Here is a 16,356-nt window from a genome sequence, read left to right as displayed (position 1 = left end):
TATTAAAGAGTAATTTGTTGTGTTTGTAGTGACTCAGTAAATGGTTAAAATCTAAATTAGTTTTAAAGTTGGAACATATTTGTTTCTATATACTGAGCAGAATAAGTTGTTTTTCAACACGACTTTAAAAAGAAAACTTCTCCCCCTAAAATCAAAGTAGACGCTGAAATGTTGGTCAAAGAATGTTCAAGACTCTGTGGCTTCACTTTTGGGAGATGACGTGTTTATGATGAGAAGAACGTTTGCGAGACATTTCTGAGGGAAGTGACTGTTGTAGTTTTCACCAGCTGCCACTAGATGGTAATGAGGAGTCACATTTCACTGACCTATAGTTAAAGTTCAAATGATCACAATCAAGTCCTCAGTGTTTTTATTAGTTTTAAGTCAGTTTTTTATTACTCAATTAAACTTTATTTGAAAGTTTCCTGCTGAATATTGGAGATAAACTCTGGTTTTTAATAACTTCAGAGTCTTTTTAACTGATCTCAGTTCAGCTTCACTCTTCAGCTGCAGCTGGTTGTGACAGTTGAAGCTGACTCTCAGTCAGTTCTTCTCACAGGAGATGGAACCCACTCAGCAGAGTCACAGAGAACAGACGCTCAGGGAGAGAAGGAGGAAACTTTCTCATGTTCACACTCACACATCAGACTCACTTTCATCCAGCTGCTGGTTTCAGGTGGAGAAGTGATTCAGGGCTCATGGACTGGTCTCTGCTTCACTTGAGGTGTCTGATGTCTTGTAGGACAGAAAAGCCACAGAGATAAGATCAGGTGGGAGAGAGAGAGAGGCAGGTGGCAGCGAGGAGAAGAAAAGGGGAAGTACCACGAGTGAGAGGAGGAAACCGGTGGAACAGGCCGGTCTGTTTACCCCTCTGAGGGAGTGTCTCTCTGTTTCGTCCTGAACGAGAAGCTGTAGAGGAGACGGACGAGTGACGAGAGACGAGAGAGATCATGGCTGTGAATAAGTGCATCAAGTATCTGCTCTTCTTCTTCAACCTCCTGTTCTGGGTGAGTCTGGAAAACCAAATATGGTTTTGTTTTCTCCTCCTGTTGAACTTCTCAACACTTTACAGGTGAAGAACTGGACAAATCGTAGACTTGATGTTTATGTTATACTAATATTCCTTCCAGTGGTTTTGAGTGTGAATCAGTGCCAGATTTATTAGATCTTTCATTCATTAATCATTCAGATAGTTGAGTTCTATTTGGTTCTGATGCCGGATGAATTCGGTGATCGGTGTGTCCACTGGTCTTGAGGCATTAAATTGCAAAAGCTACATTTTTAACAAACTAATTTCATCCTATTTCCTGTTTTTATGCTTAAGTTTAACAGTTTTTTATTTCTGTCTTTTGAATGTACCGTTTGTCTCTGCTGTGACCTCTGTCTCTTTTCACTTCTCTTTTCTGTGGTATCAGCAGCGTAGAACTGGTTGTGTCGCTCTTTATCTGTCGGCCGCTCCCTCCACAAACAAACAGAGGCTGGGTTTCAGGGCGTGGCTCGCCGCCCGCCGCCCGTGCTCACGTCGGTCATCTGCTGCCTTGTGTCGCTCCTGCATTCACATTCAAATCTGAAAGGGCAGTGAAGGTGGAATGAGGTCATCATTAGTTTAGCCCAACATGACCATCAATTATTGCTCATGTGAAAGAGTCTGTAGAACTTCCTGAAAGCGTGATTCGTCTCGCTCTGCTTCAAATGACTGATTAGTTCAAACTCTGCTAAACCACTTGTTCGGTGCAGGTTAATCTGAAGCTCCACTCTCAATTTATAACTCAACAGAAACCTGATGATTATTTGCTGTTAATGTTCTGTAGACGTGCACATTATTGTAGTTGTGACAGAAGCTGGACGAGGAGAAGGGAAGACACTTCCAAGCGACACATACAGCCGCTCGGATCTCTGGAGTTCAGACTCGGTCGAGTGTAATGAACATCAGATATTCAGAAACAGCGATGGAGGCTATCAACCTGTTGACAGGAGCATCGTGCATCATCTGAAGTGGACGTTTCTTTCATAGTTTGGCCTTTAAGCCTCAAAGATGTTGAAATCCTTCACAGACACTGTTGTTGTTTACGGTTCTGCTGTGACCGGGTTCTTCACACATGTATCACAGGGTGTTTTCACACTCAGCTGTGTCTGGTCCTGCCCTCAGTTCTCACTAAGTTCTGCTCTGGTTCATCAGAGATCCTATCATTTTATAGATGGGAACAAAGATGGAGGCTGAGGCTGAACTAACCCTAACCCTTGGGTTCACCTCCTGGTTCCTGTTTTCCAACTCGCGCTCTGTGTCCCGGTGTTTGAACATCAGTCCTGCTGAGGTTATTTCAGTCCTTCCCACGTGTTCCCAGAAACAATGTTAAATCGATGTTAACTTGATTTGAACCACTCAGAGGACACAGCGGACAATGATGATGATGATGGCGAGGGCGGGGCAGGGTCGCTATTTACTGTAAAACCTATTTTACTGTAAAACCTATTTTACTGTTGTTTTTCAAACGTGTGGCTCCACTGCAGCTCTTGGTTGTGAAGTGACGCCTCCCAGTTGTAACAGCGCCGATATGGAAGACACGAAGTCAAACTCCAGAGAAATACATCACGGTGGTTCCTGTGGTCGAGACACTGCTGATGTTGTGGTCTGTGCGAGAAGAGAAACATCTGCAGCTCTGAGTGTTTACGCCTGTGAGCATCAAATCCCCCATGAATAATAGATGCTGCGTTCAGGGACCTGCAGAGGAAAGAGCCCAACGGACACAAAGTGTGTTTTTGCACCAGATCTGCAACAGTAAAGACAAACGTGTAGTTTTAATAACAGCAGAGGAACAGTGACGTCTGGTTGGGTTGTGGTTGTTGGATTTTATCTTCATGAACAAATTCATATAATCAAAGTATACAAAATTACAAATATTAATCTAAACTAAAGCAAAAACAAGATTTAAACGATCTGAATTTTAACCTTGAACATATTCCTGTTTGGTTCTGTACATAAGTATTTATATTTTATGCTACTTTGTTCCAAACTACATTTTAGATGAAACTACTTAAAGTTTCCTCGCTGCCACATTTATTTGTGTCTTTGCTAGTTCTCGATGGTCCAGAGCTGAGGATCGTTGTTGACTCTCTGACATCTTGATATCTGAGGAACAAAAACACTGATCTGAAGTCAGTGGTTCAGTATTTCACTATTGAAAAGGACACATTCTGCTCATATTCAGGTTGAACTGTCCATCGCTGCAGCTCCTCTTTTCAGCCTCTGTCTCAAACCTCCTGTCTCTTTAAGACCCCCCCCCCTCCTGATAAAGCCCAGTCTGCTCTGATTGGTCAGCTGGTCCACTCTGTTGTGATTGGTTGACTGTTTGCGGCCTCCGCTCTCACTTTACCTGCGCGAGAACGAGCAATTTAGAAACGTCCAGTGATATTTTTCTGCCACGGTTATAGAATATAAATGGAGCCTGTGAGTAGGGAGTGTTCTCATTGGTCGATCTGTAGGGAGTGTTCTCATTGGTCGATCTGTCGTCGAGTTCCTTCTGTGTGAATTTAATCCAGAACAAACAGGGACACACCTCCCTGTTGTCTTGTGTGTGTGGTGAATTGTGAAATGACGATGACTCGTCTGCTGCTGCTTTTGAAACAAATCCACCACGAGAGTTAATCCACTGACTCACAACCAGTGTGTAACTGAGTCACTGCGGAGGAATGAAACGCCCCCCCGACACAATGAACCACTTAGTTTTATTATCACCAGATTTACTCTCTGTTCACCCTCCATGTGCGAACTCTTCACTTTGGATCCACGTGTGAACTGGTGTAAACTTTACATTCTGTTGAACGACAGAACGATCTCAGCTGTAAACATCTTCACTCAAATCATCTCATAATCGAGTGAACAAAAACAATACTGGTGAATTAAAGAGAAAGGAAGTGGAATCCAGATTAACTGTTATCATGATTCATTCTTATATACATAAGCTTAATCAGTTTACATTATCTAGATCAGCTGAAATCTTGACAAAATATGTAAATGAATCCCTAACAGCTGAAATCCAGATCAAACCTCCTCCGGATTAACTGGAAACTTGATGAAGCACATTTTTTTTATTTCTGACAGTGATCTTCTGTAATGTTGATCTTCTGGAGGTGGTATTGCTGGTGTTTCTGGTTCCTCCTGATCTGGGTTCAGTGTCGTATGCAGTCGAGCGGCAGCGAGTTCAGACCTGCTGACTTCCGTCTTCACTATGTGGCTCTGCAGGTTTCCTGTTGGTTTCTGAGCGGTGACGCAAACGCAGGTTTAACCACAGATTATAGATTTAACTCTGAGATAACAAACACACACAACTCCTGACAAAGACTCACAACTCCTGACCTGCCGGGCACCTCCCCTGGTGCCGGGCTGCAGTACAGATCATAAACCTCCTCCATGTTAGCAGATGGGACCAAACTAAATCAAAGTAGAGGTTAAAAAGTTATTTGATGATTAAAAAAACGGGCTGAGACGTCATGATTGACAGCTGAGGCTGATGTGTAAAGTGGCAGCGTTTGTATCTGAGACATTTTGATTTCATTGTCGTCTGTAGGAGACTTTATTTACACAAAGATAAAAGTAAAGTCAACATAATAAGTCAATAGTGGCTACAATTTTTTGTATTCTTATATATTTACACAAATAATCGTCATAATCTACATCCACACCTAAGTTTAACGGCGTCCTCTGAGGCTCATGTTCCGTCTCCAGCTGGAAATCCTGCTGACGGACGGACGAGCTGAGGAGCTCCGAGTTTGATCCTCTCACCTTCAGTTGGGTGTTGGTTTCGTTCTGGAGCAGTTTGGTGGAACTCGCTGTTGATGGGACGGTTTCCTCAGGTGATGTTTCCACCTGCAGACGGACGACGTCTCTGTTTGTCGTTCAAACAATCTGAACTTCAGTTAGTTGCCGAAATCCCCTCAGGACACGAAACGCTCTTCAGGAGTGTGACCGACAAACTCCGAACTAACGGGAGGATTCTCAATATGACGCCACAGGAACACGCAGGACGTGTTTTTGTCTGAAGTAAATTTTTCATGACGACTTCAGGAGTTTTAAATGTGCACAAAGAAAACTGGGCTCACTGGTCAAGGTGTGTGTGTGTGTGTGTGTGTGTGTGTGTGTGTGTGTGTGTGTGTGTGTGTGTGTGTGTGTGTGTGTGTGTGTGTGTGTGTGTGTGTGTGTGTGTGTGTGTGTGTACTCAGGGTGTGGTGGCTTCCCTTGTTCCATTGTGAGCACAGAGGTCGTGTCCTTAAAATACTTTTGTCACGTTAGTTTCCGTTCGTTCAGAGAATGATCTAACTTTTTTATTTTAACGTAAACACAACGTTTCCTTCAGTGTTGGATTTTTCCAGGAAACGTTTCATCTACGTTCAGGCCTGAAACTATTTTATTTTTGTTATCGAGTCATTTAGTCTCGAATCATCCTATACAATCTCTTTTCTCACATTTTGTATTTTATATAATTTTAACGTGTCAAAATGGTTGAAACCCACTGATCTGTTTTGTACTTTTTGAACTTATTCTTTAGAAATATAAAATATGAATATGAAACAATATTACAAAATGTTTATGTGAAAATCTTAATCTGCACTACACTTCAAACTCTGAGACGCACAACAAACACACATCTTGTGTGGTGTCAACATTTCCTGCACACTCTTGTTTTAACACACTGGAAACTTTACAAAGGACATGTGTTCATTCAACACATGGACGTGTGTGTTTGTCTTTCTGTGTGGTCAGTGTTTGTGTTTAAATGTGTGTTGACATTTTGTTTGTGATTCTTTTTTTAACCTGTTTCAGCTGTTTTCTCCACCAGATGTCGCAAAAAACATGTTGCACAAAATTAATCTCTCTCTCTCTCTCTCTCTCTCTCTCTCTCTCTCTCTCTCTCTCTCTCTCTCTCTCTCTCTCTCTCTCTCTCTCTCTCTCTCTCTCCCTCCAGCTGAGTGGTTGCATCATTCTGGGCGTGTCCATCTACCTGAAAGTCAATCAGGGAGGAAACCAGGTGAGACTCTAAATTTAATAATTGATTAATTATCACATACAAAGTCTGAGTGGCAGCTGACCCCCTCTCGTGTGCAGATCACTAGCGAGTCTCTTCCTGGCATCGACCTGATGATCGCCATCGGCGTCATCATCATGTTGCTCGGGTTCCTGGGCTGCTGTGGAGCCATCAGAGAGAACCGCTGCATGCTGCTGCTGGTGAGAGTCTTCACATGTTCTCACATGTTCTCACATGTTCTCACACGTTCTCACATGGTCTCACATGTTCTCTCATGTTCTCACATGTTCTCTCATGTTCTCACACGTTCTCACATGGTCTCACATGTTCTCTCATGTTCTCACACGTTCACACGCTTTCACACGTTCTCACACGTTCTCACACGTTCACATGTTCTCTCATGTTCTCTCATGTTCTCTCATGGTCTCTCATGTTCTCACACGTTCTCACATGTTCTCTCATGTTCTCTCATGTTCTCACATGTTCTCACATGTTCTCTCATGTTCTCATGTTCTCTCATGTTCTCACATGTTCTCTCATGTTCTCTCATGGTCTCTCATGGTCTCATGTTCTCACATGTTCTCACATGTTCTCAGACGTTCTCTCATGTTCTCTCTCACACTTCCTGTTTCAAATCACAACTTTATTTATCAGATTATTTTTTGGGGTTTAAAACACTTTCTTTAAGGTTGAACTATTGTAAAATAATGTGAATGTGTGTTTCACTGCATTTCTATAAAATGTTCTTGCTATTTCATTTCAATACTGACTCCTCCCTCTTTTTGTCTCAGTTCTTCATCTCCCTCCTCCTCATCTTCATCCTCCTGCTGGCAGCAGGAATCCTGGGAGCTGTGGGCGAGTCAAAGGTAAAACAGGAAGTGAATCTGTCCTGAAGACGTCGTTCATTTCTTCACTTTGTTGAGATAATCAAAGTGTGTGTGTGTGTGTGTGTGTGTGTGTGTGTGTGTGTGTGTGTGTGTGTGTGTGTGTGTGTGTGTGTGTGTGTGTGTGTGTGTGTGTGTGTGTGTGTGTGTGTGTGTGTGTGTGTGTGTGTGTGTGTAAAGGTGAAGGACTGGGTGAAGAAGCGTCTGGAGGAGTTCACTCCGATCTCGAAACAACCACCAGAAGTGAAGGAAGATGTGGAGAAGCTGCAGCGTCAGGTAACACACTTAGAGATGTCGTTATTAAATCTCCATGACAAAGAAATGTTATAGTTTGATATTTTACAGTTTAACTATAAACTTTATCATAAATAACTATTCATAAAACATGAAGCCTACACATGAACCAGTCAGGCTGTAGTTACCAAATGAATCCACCAGAGGGCAACATGCACCGGTCAGGACAGGAAGCTGCACGCTGTTGGTCGAGCTGAGGGTCGAGGTGTGAGGTCACGTCCACTGAACGTCACACGAGACAGAAACTGGATCAACTCCTCGTCAGAATATTTGTGGGACCTTTAACTTCCCGGCTGTAGTTTGATTGGACGGATTCGTCGTGTGTTTCTCTTCCAGCTGAAATGTTGTGGTCTCGTGAACGGACCGTCCGACTGGACCAAGGTTCCAGACTCGTGTCGCTGCAACAGAACAGAACCGGACTGCAAGTCGGACGCCATCTACCAGGAGGTGAGACGATGTCACAGCTCGTAGGTCATCTCCATGGAGACGCTTCTCTTCTCTGCCTTTGATTCAAAGACAGAGAAGAGAAACTTCATGATGATGATGATGGTGATGATGAGAATTATGAGGAAGATGATGAAGATGATGATGATGATGATGATGATGATGTTGTCTCACCTGCAGCCTTGTGGTGATAAAATCATCAGTCTGATGGAGCAACACATGAAGGTCGTCCTGGGAATCGCCTTCGCCATCGCCGTCCTGCTGGTCAGTGCGCACGCGCACACACACACACACACACACACACACACACACGCACACACAACTGATGTGTCTCTGTGTAGCAGGTCTGTATTTTATAAAAACATGTGTACAACAATCAACAAACACACTACACCTGAAAGATCCACTTACCACCTACTGGGCAAACAAGGGAACTACAACAGAAATACCTTTGCATATATTGTAACTCACATCACACTGTTTATTCTTTATAGTTTATTTTATCTGTGAAATCTTCAAACATTCAGGAGTAATTAACACAAGAAATTAATGTTTATCATGTATATCTATTATTATTGTTATCATTAATCTAGATGAACATCAGCTGAACTGAAGAAGTTATGAAGTGAGAAGTAATTTTCTCATAGACTTCTATAGAAACAACCAGTGGAGTCGCCCTCTGCTGGTCATTACACAGAAGACACATCTACGTCCATGTTTATAAGATTTCTACAGGTTAGTGTTCATAAGGACGTGTGATGACAGGATGTAGAATGTCTCATGGCTTCTGGTCTCTGCAGATTTTCGGCATGGCCTTCGCCATGATTCTCTACTGTCAGATCGGCCGGAAGGACAGCGGCGCCACCACGACTAACGCCTGAGGCCCCGCCCTCGCAACGGCCAATCAGCTGTGCCCAAATGACCCGTGCAACATCTACCTAACCTCAGTGCTTCTGTAATTTCACCTGTGGTTTTATTGTGAAGGAACACTTTGAGTTATAAGCTAATATGTCATTATCTCTGTGGACTGTTTCTGGACAGTTCACAGTTTAGATTTATTGATCATGATTATGAAATAAATTATTTAAATGGTTCCTGGAGACGAAACAGGAAATTAATTATTGATCCACTGAATCAGACGATCTGAAAACTGATCGTCGTGTTCCCTAAACGTGCAAAAGCTGCCACATGATTTTACAGAACACTTCTCCTGTCAACACTAAAGCTGAAACAACGTTTCCACTCACGAGGCCTCAAAGAACAAAACCCTGGAAAATGTTAAATGTCAAAAACTAAAATCTTCATGTTGTTTTAGGCTTATTAAGTATGGAAGCCCATTACTGCCATAAAGAAATTAAAACAAGTTGTTGCATTTAATGAGAAATTCAGTTTCTCGGTAAGTAAATTTTTTTTATACACACATTGTGTCCATTAAAATGACCTTAAAATGGTATGTGTGTTATGATTGGCTTAAATGTCGTTATCATTTTTTACATTATTGCAATCACTTATATTTTTGGTTATATATTGCTTGTGTGGGAATGAGCTTTCTAGTTTTTTTTTTCAAGTTATAGAACTGATCTATAAAATCCATTCCTTCGCAAAAATATAAATAACAAAAAAATAATGCAAAAGTCACTCATGTGTATCATAAAGACTTGTATTTGTGCAATGTGACTCTATGGTGCATTAAAATAGTTACATTTATATGTATTATGATTAAAGAAAGTTACATTTTTTTGGTATATGTTCTTTTTGCGCAGTAATGGGCTTCCATAGGGACACTGCTCTAACGGATGGAAGTCGTGTTCTGCTGCTGTAAAATATTTTCAAATCATATAAAATAATTCCTTTAAAATCAATATCATCATAGAACAATAAACCTTGAATTTCACATTTGTTATCTCGTTACAGAATATTCCATCTTGTCAATGTTTTTGTTATAAAAGTTACTGAGCGGTGGTTAAGTGTCGTGAAGCTAAACTTGATTTATTTCGTCTTTTTCCCTTTGCACTTTGAATCGTGTCTCCAAAATAAAAATGAAAACAAATGAGTTTACCCTTGAATGTTTCCTGAGGACCGGTGAGGACCTCACACTGACCCCAGACCACCCGGTGAGTGTCGTCGACCTGCACGCTGTGATGAGACAGAGGATGCTGTTTGTTTGTGATCTTGTCCTAATGAACCCGTCGTGTTCCTGCTGCCGATACTGATGTTTATCACTGTTCCAGATGTTTAAAGACAATAAATGACGAAGGGAAGTTGTGTCTGTTCTGTCTGTTCTGTCTGTGTCACAAGTGAAGTGGTTAAATGTCGAGTTTTTACATCATCAACAAACTAATCCCAAGTCGATGGTTTCAACTAAATCCTACTGTTGCTCTGAATGCCCACTCACAGCGCCCCCTGGAGGCTGAAATGTTGACACACTCGTCCAACAATGACTGATGAGAATGTTCCACTTCGTCCGTCACATGTTTGTGCAGCTCAAGTTTTATCGTCACTGTGCGTGTGTGTGTGTGTGTGTGGGGGGGGGGGGGTTGACACAGCTGATCGTTGAAGCACGCACACACACACACACACACACACACACACTCTGTCCTCTTCAGTTATTTTTAGTCTAAACTAAACACGGCTCTGTTTAACCACTCGGCTGAATTCCATCTGAGTTTTACTCCTCACTGAGTTTAAGAGAAACTGAATCTGTTGTTAAAATGTTTTATTCTGCCACACTATGAAGAAGGTGTTAATACCAGACATCCCATAATAAACAGAAACCACCCATGATGCATTGCAGGAGACAATGACGAAGGCAGACGAGAAGTTCGTTATCACGTTTTCACGCTTCAGCTCAACATCTAACGACATGTTGAAAACGTTCTGTCAAACTTCAGCTCAGGACGATCACAGAAATCCTGTGAAGTCCAGAACGTCTCAGCTCAGCCTCGAGTTCTTCGTGTTCTTCATGTTCTTCATGTTCTTCGTAGAACGCGTCCTCCGAAGGAAACAGTTGGTTTGTGAGGAGGCGAGGAAACGATGCAGGAAGTCGTTAAGAAGCCGTGGGGGCTGTTGAGTCTGCTGGTTGCCAAGCAACACGGACAGTTTCAACTTGTTTTTCAAAACATAAATAAAGATATAAAGATTTGATATTTGTTTCCTTCTCACTTGTTCCTTCTTTTCCATCAGTCGTTCTCTCTTCACTTCCTGTTTTTCTTACATCTCTTCATCTTTCTTTTTCAATTTCTCTCTTCCTCTTAATTTGATCTAATTTTACCTGGAATAACCTCATCTCCTTTCCCTTCCTCCTTCTCGTCTCCTCTCTCCCTTCTCCTCCTCTCCTCCTCTTCTTCTCTCCTTCTCATGTCTTCTTCTCCTCTTCTCCTCCTCTCCTCGTCTCCTTCTCTCCTCTCTCCTCATCTTCCACTCTTCCAAACTTGGTCATGTTCTTCGTTCAGCAGCCAAACACTCTTGAGGTTTAAACATCCATCACACACACACACACACACACACACACACACACACACACACACACACACACACACACACACACACACACACACACACACACACACACACACACACACACACAGCTCTGCTCTGTTTCTATTCCAGCTCTCCCCTCTCAGGCTCTCAGTCATGGCTCGATGCAGAAGTTACTTACGAGGACTCGCCATCTGTGTCACTGTGTTGCTAATGGTAAGCTAACCTTTAAATGCTATCTGCTAGCCGCTCGCTGCGAACCTCCTCATCATGTTGATAATAATAATAAACTTTATTAATGTAGCACTTTTTAAAAACAGCTTGTCTGTGTCTGAGATTCTTCACATGTCACATTTCCACTGGTAGAGATGAATGTTTTAGTTTCATTGTGATGTAACTAAGTTTAACTTTAACTTATATTGATGAGCACATTTCATGATCATTTTAAATCACTTCATTTCCAAGTTGATTTAATTTATCACTTTAAAAAAGGAACTTGACTCAGACTTTGTTCAGGTTTCATTGTTTTAGACGTTAAATTTCAACGCCGCTCATCTGGTGTAGAATTGATTACATTGTAAGGCGTATAAAAATGAATCTATAATTATAAAAAATAATTTGTTCTGGTATCTCCTGGTTTCATATTCAATGTGATTCAGTCTCTTTATGTCCGAGACAAGTTTTACTTCACTTCTCACACGACTTTTGATTTATTTAAAATGCATCTTTATGCATGTTTATGTTTTCTACTTTCTACGTTCGATCAGCAGCTGAAGTTTCTCGTCACAGTTCGATGTTTATTTGAATGTTGTCGTCTTCAGGAGAAACTGTTTGTTTCATGTTACGCTGACGAGACTCTGCTGTACGCTGCCGAGTGTCTGACAGCAGACGACCTGTCCACTCGCTTTTTAAAATGTTACATTAATCTGCCTCTTTAAGCTTAACTTTTATATTTAAATTTTTTATATTTTCTCATTTTGAAATGTGTTTTTCTCATATTTAACGAACATCGTATCTGACATATAATATTGTAAAGGTAAATTAAAAATCATTGCATAGTGCACTGATTTTTAATTATTTTAAATAAATAGATAAGAAACAAAAAATAATAACAAAGTTTGTAATAAATTAATATTTATTCAATTTTATGTTTGTTGATGAAACATATTTTTTGTTCATGTAACAAATTAGCATAACATCTGTAATTACTATTAGCGTCTCTTTGTATTTTTACCTTTACTTTTCAATCCCCTTCATATTAAGTATCAAATGTTAAATATATGATTTCATCGTCTCGAACATTCAACCTGATGATAAATGATCCTCACGAGTTTCATAGTAAAAGTGTCGAGACCATGTTTGTGTTTCTCACTGAAAACTTTCCATTGTGTGTATTTGTGTTTTACTGGCTCCTGTTTCCCTGCTTCCTGTTTGGCTGCTGGGTTTTTATTGTTTACACGACATCAGCTGATTACACTTAATTACTGTGCATGTTTTAGATTAACTCAGACTTTCACTTCTCCTTCCTCCTCGTGGTCGGGAGGAGAAACGTCTTTGATTCACTGTCACAGTTTCACGCAGGAGTTGATTCTGACTTTTGTTTCCCTCCATTGTCTCTGCAGGCGTCTGGTGTCGTGATGATTGGCGTCGGGTTCTCCTCCATCGACGGCAACATACCGGTTGCTGTGGTAACTGATTCCTTTTGGTCGATTTTTAAATGAATGAGACACAAAACTTTAAACGTTAATCAGACACATGTTCATCTCAACTTCAAACATTCAGAGACGCTTCATTTATGGACTTTTTATAGTGTCGAGCTTTCAGATCAGTTTTTTTCCAAAACCAGAAACTAAAACGAACAGATCCGATGAAACATGGAACAAACAGGAAGCTTCAGGAAACATCAATTAACTTGTTTCCACAGGTTTCAATTATTTATTGATATTTATTTATAGTCTCTTTAAAGAAATTCATTCCTCCAAAAGTCATGAAACCACATTTAAATTCTCTAAATCCTCATCTGAACTTTCTCTCTCTCCCTCCCCCTCCCCCTCCCTCCCTCTTTCTCTCTCTCCCTCCCTCCCTCCCTCTTTCTCTCTCCCCCCTCCCTCCCTCCCTCTTTCTCTCTCCTCCCTCCCTCCCTCCCTCCCTCCCTCCCTCTTTCCCTCTCTCCCTCCCTCCCTCCCTCGCTCCCTCTCTCTCTCTCTCCCTCCCTCCCTCCCTCTTTCTCTCTCCCTCCCTCCCTCCCTCCTCCTCCCTCTCTCTCTCTCTCTCCTCCCTCTTTCTCTCTCCCTCCCTCCCTCTCTCTCTCCTCCTTCTCTCTCCTCCCTCTCTCCCTCTCTCTCTCTCTCCTCCCTCCCTCCCTCCCTCCCTCCCCTCTCTCTCTCTCTCCCTCCCTCTCTCTCTCTCTCTCTCTCTCTCCCCTCTTTCTCTCTCCTCCCTCTCTCCCTCTCTCTCCCTCTCTCTCTCTCCCTCCCTCCCTCCCTCTCTCTCTCTCTCTCCTCCCTCTCTCCCTCTCCCTCTCTCTCTCTCCCTCCCCCTCTCTCTCTCTCCTCCCTCCCTCCCTCCCTCTCTTTTCTCTCTCCCCTCCCTCCTCCCCCTCTCTCTCTCTCTCTCTCTCCCTCCCTCCCTCTCTATCTCTCCCTCTCTCTCTCTCTCTCTCTCTCTCTCTCCCTCCTCCCTCTCTCTCTCCCTCTCTCTCTCTCTCTCTCTCTCTCTCTCTCTCTCCCTCCCTCCCTCTCTCTCTCTCTCCCTCCCTCCCTCCCTCCCTCCCTCCTCCCCCTCTCTCCCTCTATCTCTCTCTCTCTCTCTCTCTCTCTCTCCCTCCCTCCCTCTATCTCTCTCTCTCTCTCTCTCTCTCTCTCTCTCTCTCCCCCTCTCTCTCTCTGTCTCTGTCTCCCAGTTGTTCAACCAGTTGTCCAGTAGTGATGGTTTACTCGTCCTCCAGGTGTTTGGTCCCATCACTGTGCTTTTGTCTGTTCTGGGCGTCTGTGCTGCGTCTTTAGACCTGAAACCTCTGCTGCTGGTGGTGAGACACACACACAGACACACACAGACACACACACACACTCACACAGACACACACAGACTCACACACACACACACACACACACACACACACACACACTCACACACACACAACCTGTGATCTCCTCCCACAGTTCTCTGCTCTGATCTTAGTGGAGTTCGTGGCTCTGATGGTCGTCGCCTCTCCGCTGGTTCATGTTCAGGCTCAGGTAATCAAATCTTCTGTCACCTCATCCTCCACTTACCAACATGCAGGAGAACCTGTGGCAGCTTCTGTTGTCATAGAAACTCAAATGGTTTAGTTTGTCCAGTCTGGGCTACTGTAAAAAACATGGCTGCCTCCGTGTAGAGGACCCGCTCCTGATGTAAAGTATGTAAAACTAAAGCATTTAAATATAAAGGGACCATTCTGGGGTAAAGAGAACAACAAGTTGTACAATTTGGATGAAACAAGTGAAAACATCCCCAGGATTATTTTATATTCAGTTTCTGTGAATAGAGCGATGTTTCGATGCTGTGATCGAACTCGATATGAGGAGCTCTGTGTGCTTGTGTGCGGCAGATGAGCGGCGCGGTGGACGAGGTGTTTCTGAACGTGACTCCTCTTCACAGAGCGGAACGTTTCATCCAGAGTCAGCTGAACAAACTCCAGGCTTCAGTTGAGTCCTTCGCTCTCTCACTGTGAATTAATAACAACTAGAGACACGATCTGTGGCTGAAACTCTTATTTCAAACTCCTCATGATGTTTGTGTCTCAGGACTCGTGTTGTGGTTTGAGGAGTTTTGAAGACTGGGACAATCAACTTCCTGTTTCCTGCCTCTGCTCGCCGACTCCTCCCACCTCCGACCTGCAGCTGAGGTCAGACGGAGGAGCACGAGAAACTCTTAATGTTTGAGGCTCTGGTCCTGAAGTGTTGTTCCTCTTCTCTCCTCCTCAGCTCTCGGCCTGGTAACTGGAGCTCCGAGGGGACCTGTGTGATGGTGGAGCGCGACCTTTACCCTCCGACCCCACGGTCCACTGATAAGTTATGGGTTCACTCTGAGGTGATTCCGCCGTCGCTTTACTTCCCTTGTTTGTTCTTATTCAAACGCACAGTTTCACAAACACTGCTGTGGGAGATGCTCCCTTCGTGACCTTTGACCTGTGACCTCTGTGTGCGGCAGCCCTGCGGCCCCGTCCTGAAGAGCTACCTGAGCTTCCCCCTAAAACTCAGGATCGGAATCATTTCAGCGTACGCCACCATCGCGGTAAAATACAGACACTGAAATACACTTTGATGCTTTATTGTAAGGCGTCAAAAATGTGATGAAAATGTCGTAGTGTAGAAACTCTACCGTGATTTCTTTCATAAGCTGATCCAGGTTTTGAACTTTCTTGTGGAACTGCAGATGGCGGCCATCGCTCTGTGTCTGGCTCTGGGTCTGGAGGAATACTGGAAGACGCCTCCGGTAGAAACCACCGTCGATGACTACAACCGAGTAAAATACCAACCGAAGCCCTCCCTCACCTGACCTCTGACCCCTCCAGAGAGATTCCTGCTGACAACATGGAACTCACAGAACAACGCCCCCCACGCAGGCTTCATCACCATCATAGCATCAGTCAGACAGGAACCAAACGGGGCCTCTTCAGGGAGGCGTGGAGCTCGATGCCTCTTCTCCAGAAGATTGGGGCGGAAGTCTCCACTTTGAGATGATTAGTCGGACGCTCGATTTCCCTTCAGCTCCAGAGTCATCAGCGAGACTCAGGACGATTCTTATCTCAGAGGTTTGTCGTGACTCTTGTGTGATTCGTGGAGAAAAAGCTCCGACAGCAGCTGAGACGAGATCTGTCCTCTGAAAGTTCAAGTTACGTCTGCTGACTGAGAAAAATACTCTATAGATAAAGCTCTCTCCTGTTTAGCAGTGTGTGTGTGTGTGTGTGTGTGTGTGTGTGTGTGTGTGTGTGTGTGTGTGTGTGTGTGTGTGTGTGTGTGTGTGTGTGTGTGTGTGTGTGTGTGTGTGTGTGTGTGTGGTCTTGAGTTGTAGTTCTCTCCTGCAGCCACAGGGAGGCGGTATTGTGATAAACTCTGTCTGCGCAGCTTCAAGCACTAAAAGCTTCAGAGATAAACAAAACCTTGAGGATTGAATGATTCTCCACTTCCCGCTCAGCGAGCACTTTATTAGGAACACCCCCCTGACACGGCTCGGATCGGAAGTCCTGTGTG

The 16,356-nt window shown here is 43.3% G+C and overlaps 2 protein-coding genes and 1 long non-coding RNA gene across 3 annotated transcripts; 2 read left to right on the top strand and 1 right to left on the bottom strand.

Moving 5' to 3' along the window:
• The first annotated feature begins 856 nt into the window (after positions 1-856).
• On the top strand, positions 857-9,906 carry tspan9b (tetraspanin 9b). Its single transcript, XM_035147760.2, has 8 exons — positions 857-1,007; positions 5,964-6,026; positions 6,104-6,223; positions 6,815-6,889; positions 7,088-7,183; positions 7,538-7,648; positions 7,826-7,909; positions 8,446-9,906. Exons 1-8 carry the CDS (start codon positions 951-953, stop codon positions 8,524-8,526), a joined length of 687 nt encoding a protein of 228 aa, XP_035003651.1. The 5' UTR covers positions 857-950; the 3' UTR covers positions 8,527-9,906.
• A 1,258-nt stretch (positions 9,907-11,164) lies between these two features.
• Positions 11,165-15,716, top strand: LOC118101623 (23 kDa integral membrane protein). The gene is made up of 9 exons (XM_035147537.2): positions 11,165-11,338; positions 12,745-12,810; positions 14,025-14,150; positions 14,284-14,358; positions 14,712-14,807; positions 14,908-15,008; positions 15,088-15,193; positions 15,314-15,397; positions 15,539-15,716. The coding sequence occupies exons 1-9, from the start codon at positions 11,279-11,281 to the stop codon at positions 15,659-15,661; spliced, it is 837 nt and encodes a 278-aa protein (XP_035003428.2). The 5' UTR covers positions 11,165-11,278; the 3' UTR covers positions 15,662-15,716.
• On the bottom strand, positions 12,388-15,614 carry LOC124851305. Its single transcript, XR_007032344.1, has 3 exons — positions 15,485-15,614; positions 14,265-14,422; positions 12,388-12,821 (listed from the first exon to the last, which is right to left on the bottom strand). It is a non-coding gene; the product is annotated as an uncharacterized LOC124851305 (long non-coding RNA).
• Positions 15,717-16,356: the final 640 nt, after the last annotated feature.

The sequence above is a fragment of the Hippoglossus stenolepis genome, chromosome 22, assembly GCF_022539355.2.
Source record: "Hippoglossus stenolepis isolate QCI-W04-F060 chromosome 22, HSTE1.2, whole genome shotgun sequence".
Taxonomy (NCBI): Eukaryota; Metazoa; Chordata; class Actinopteri; order Pleuronectiformes; family Pleuronectidae; genus Hippoglossus; species Hippoglossus stenolepis.
Note: the sequence above shows the minus strand (reverse complement) of the source record. Positions and strands in the feature narration are given on the sequence as shown.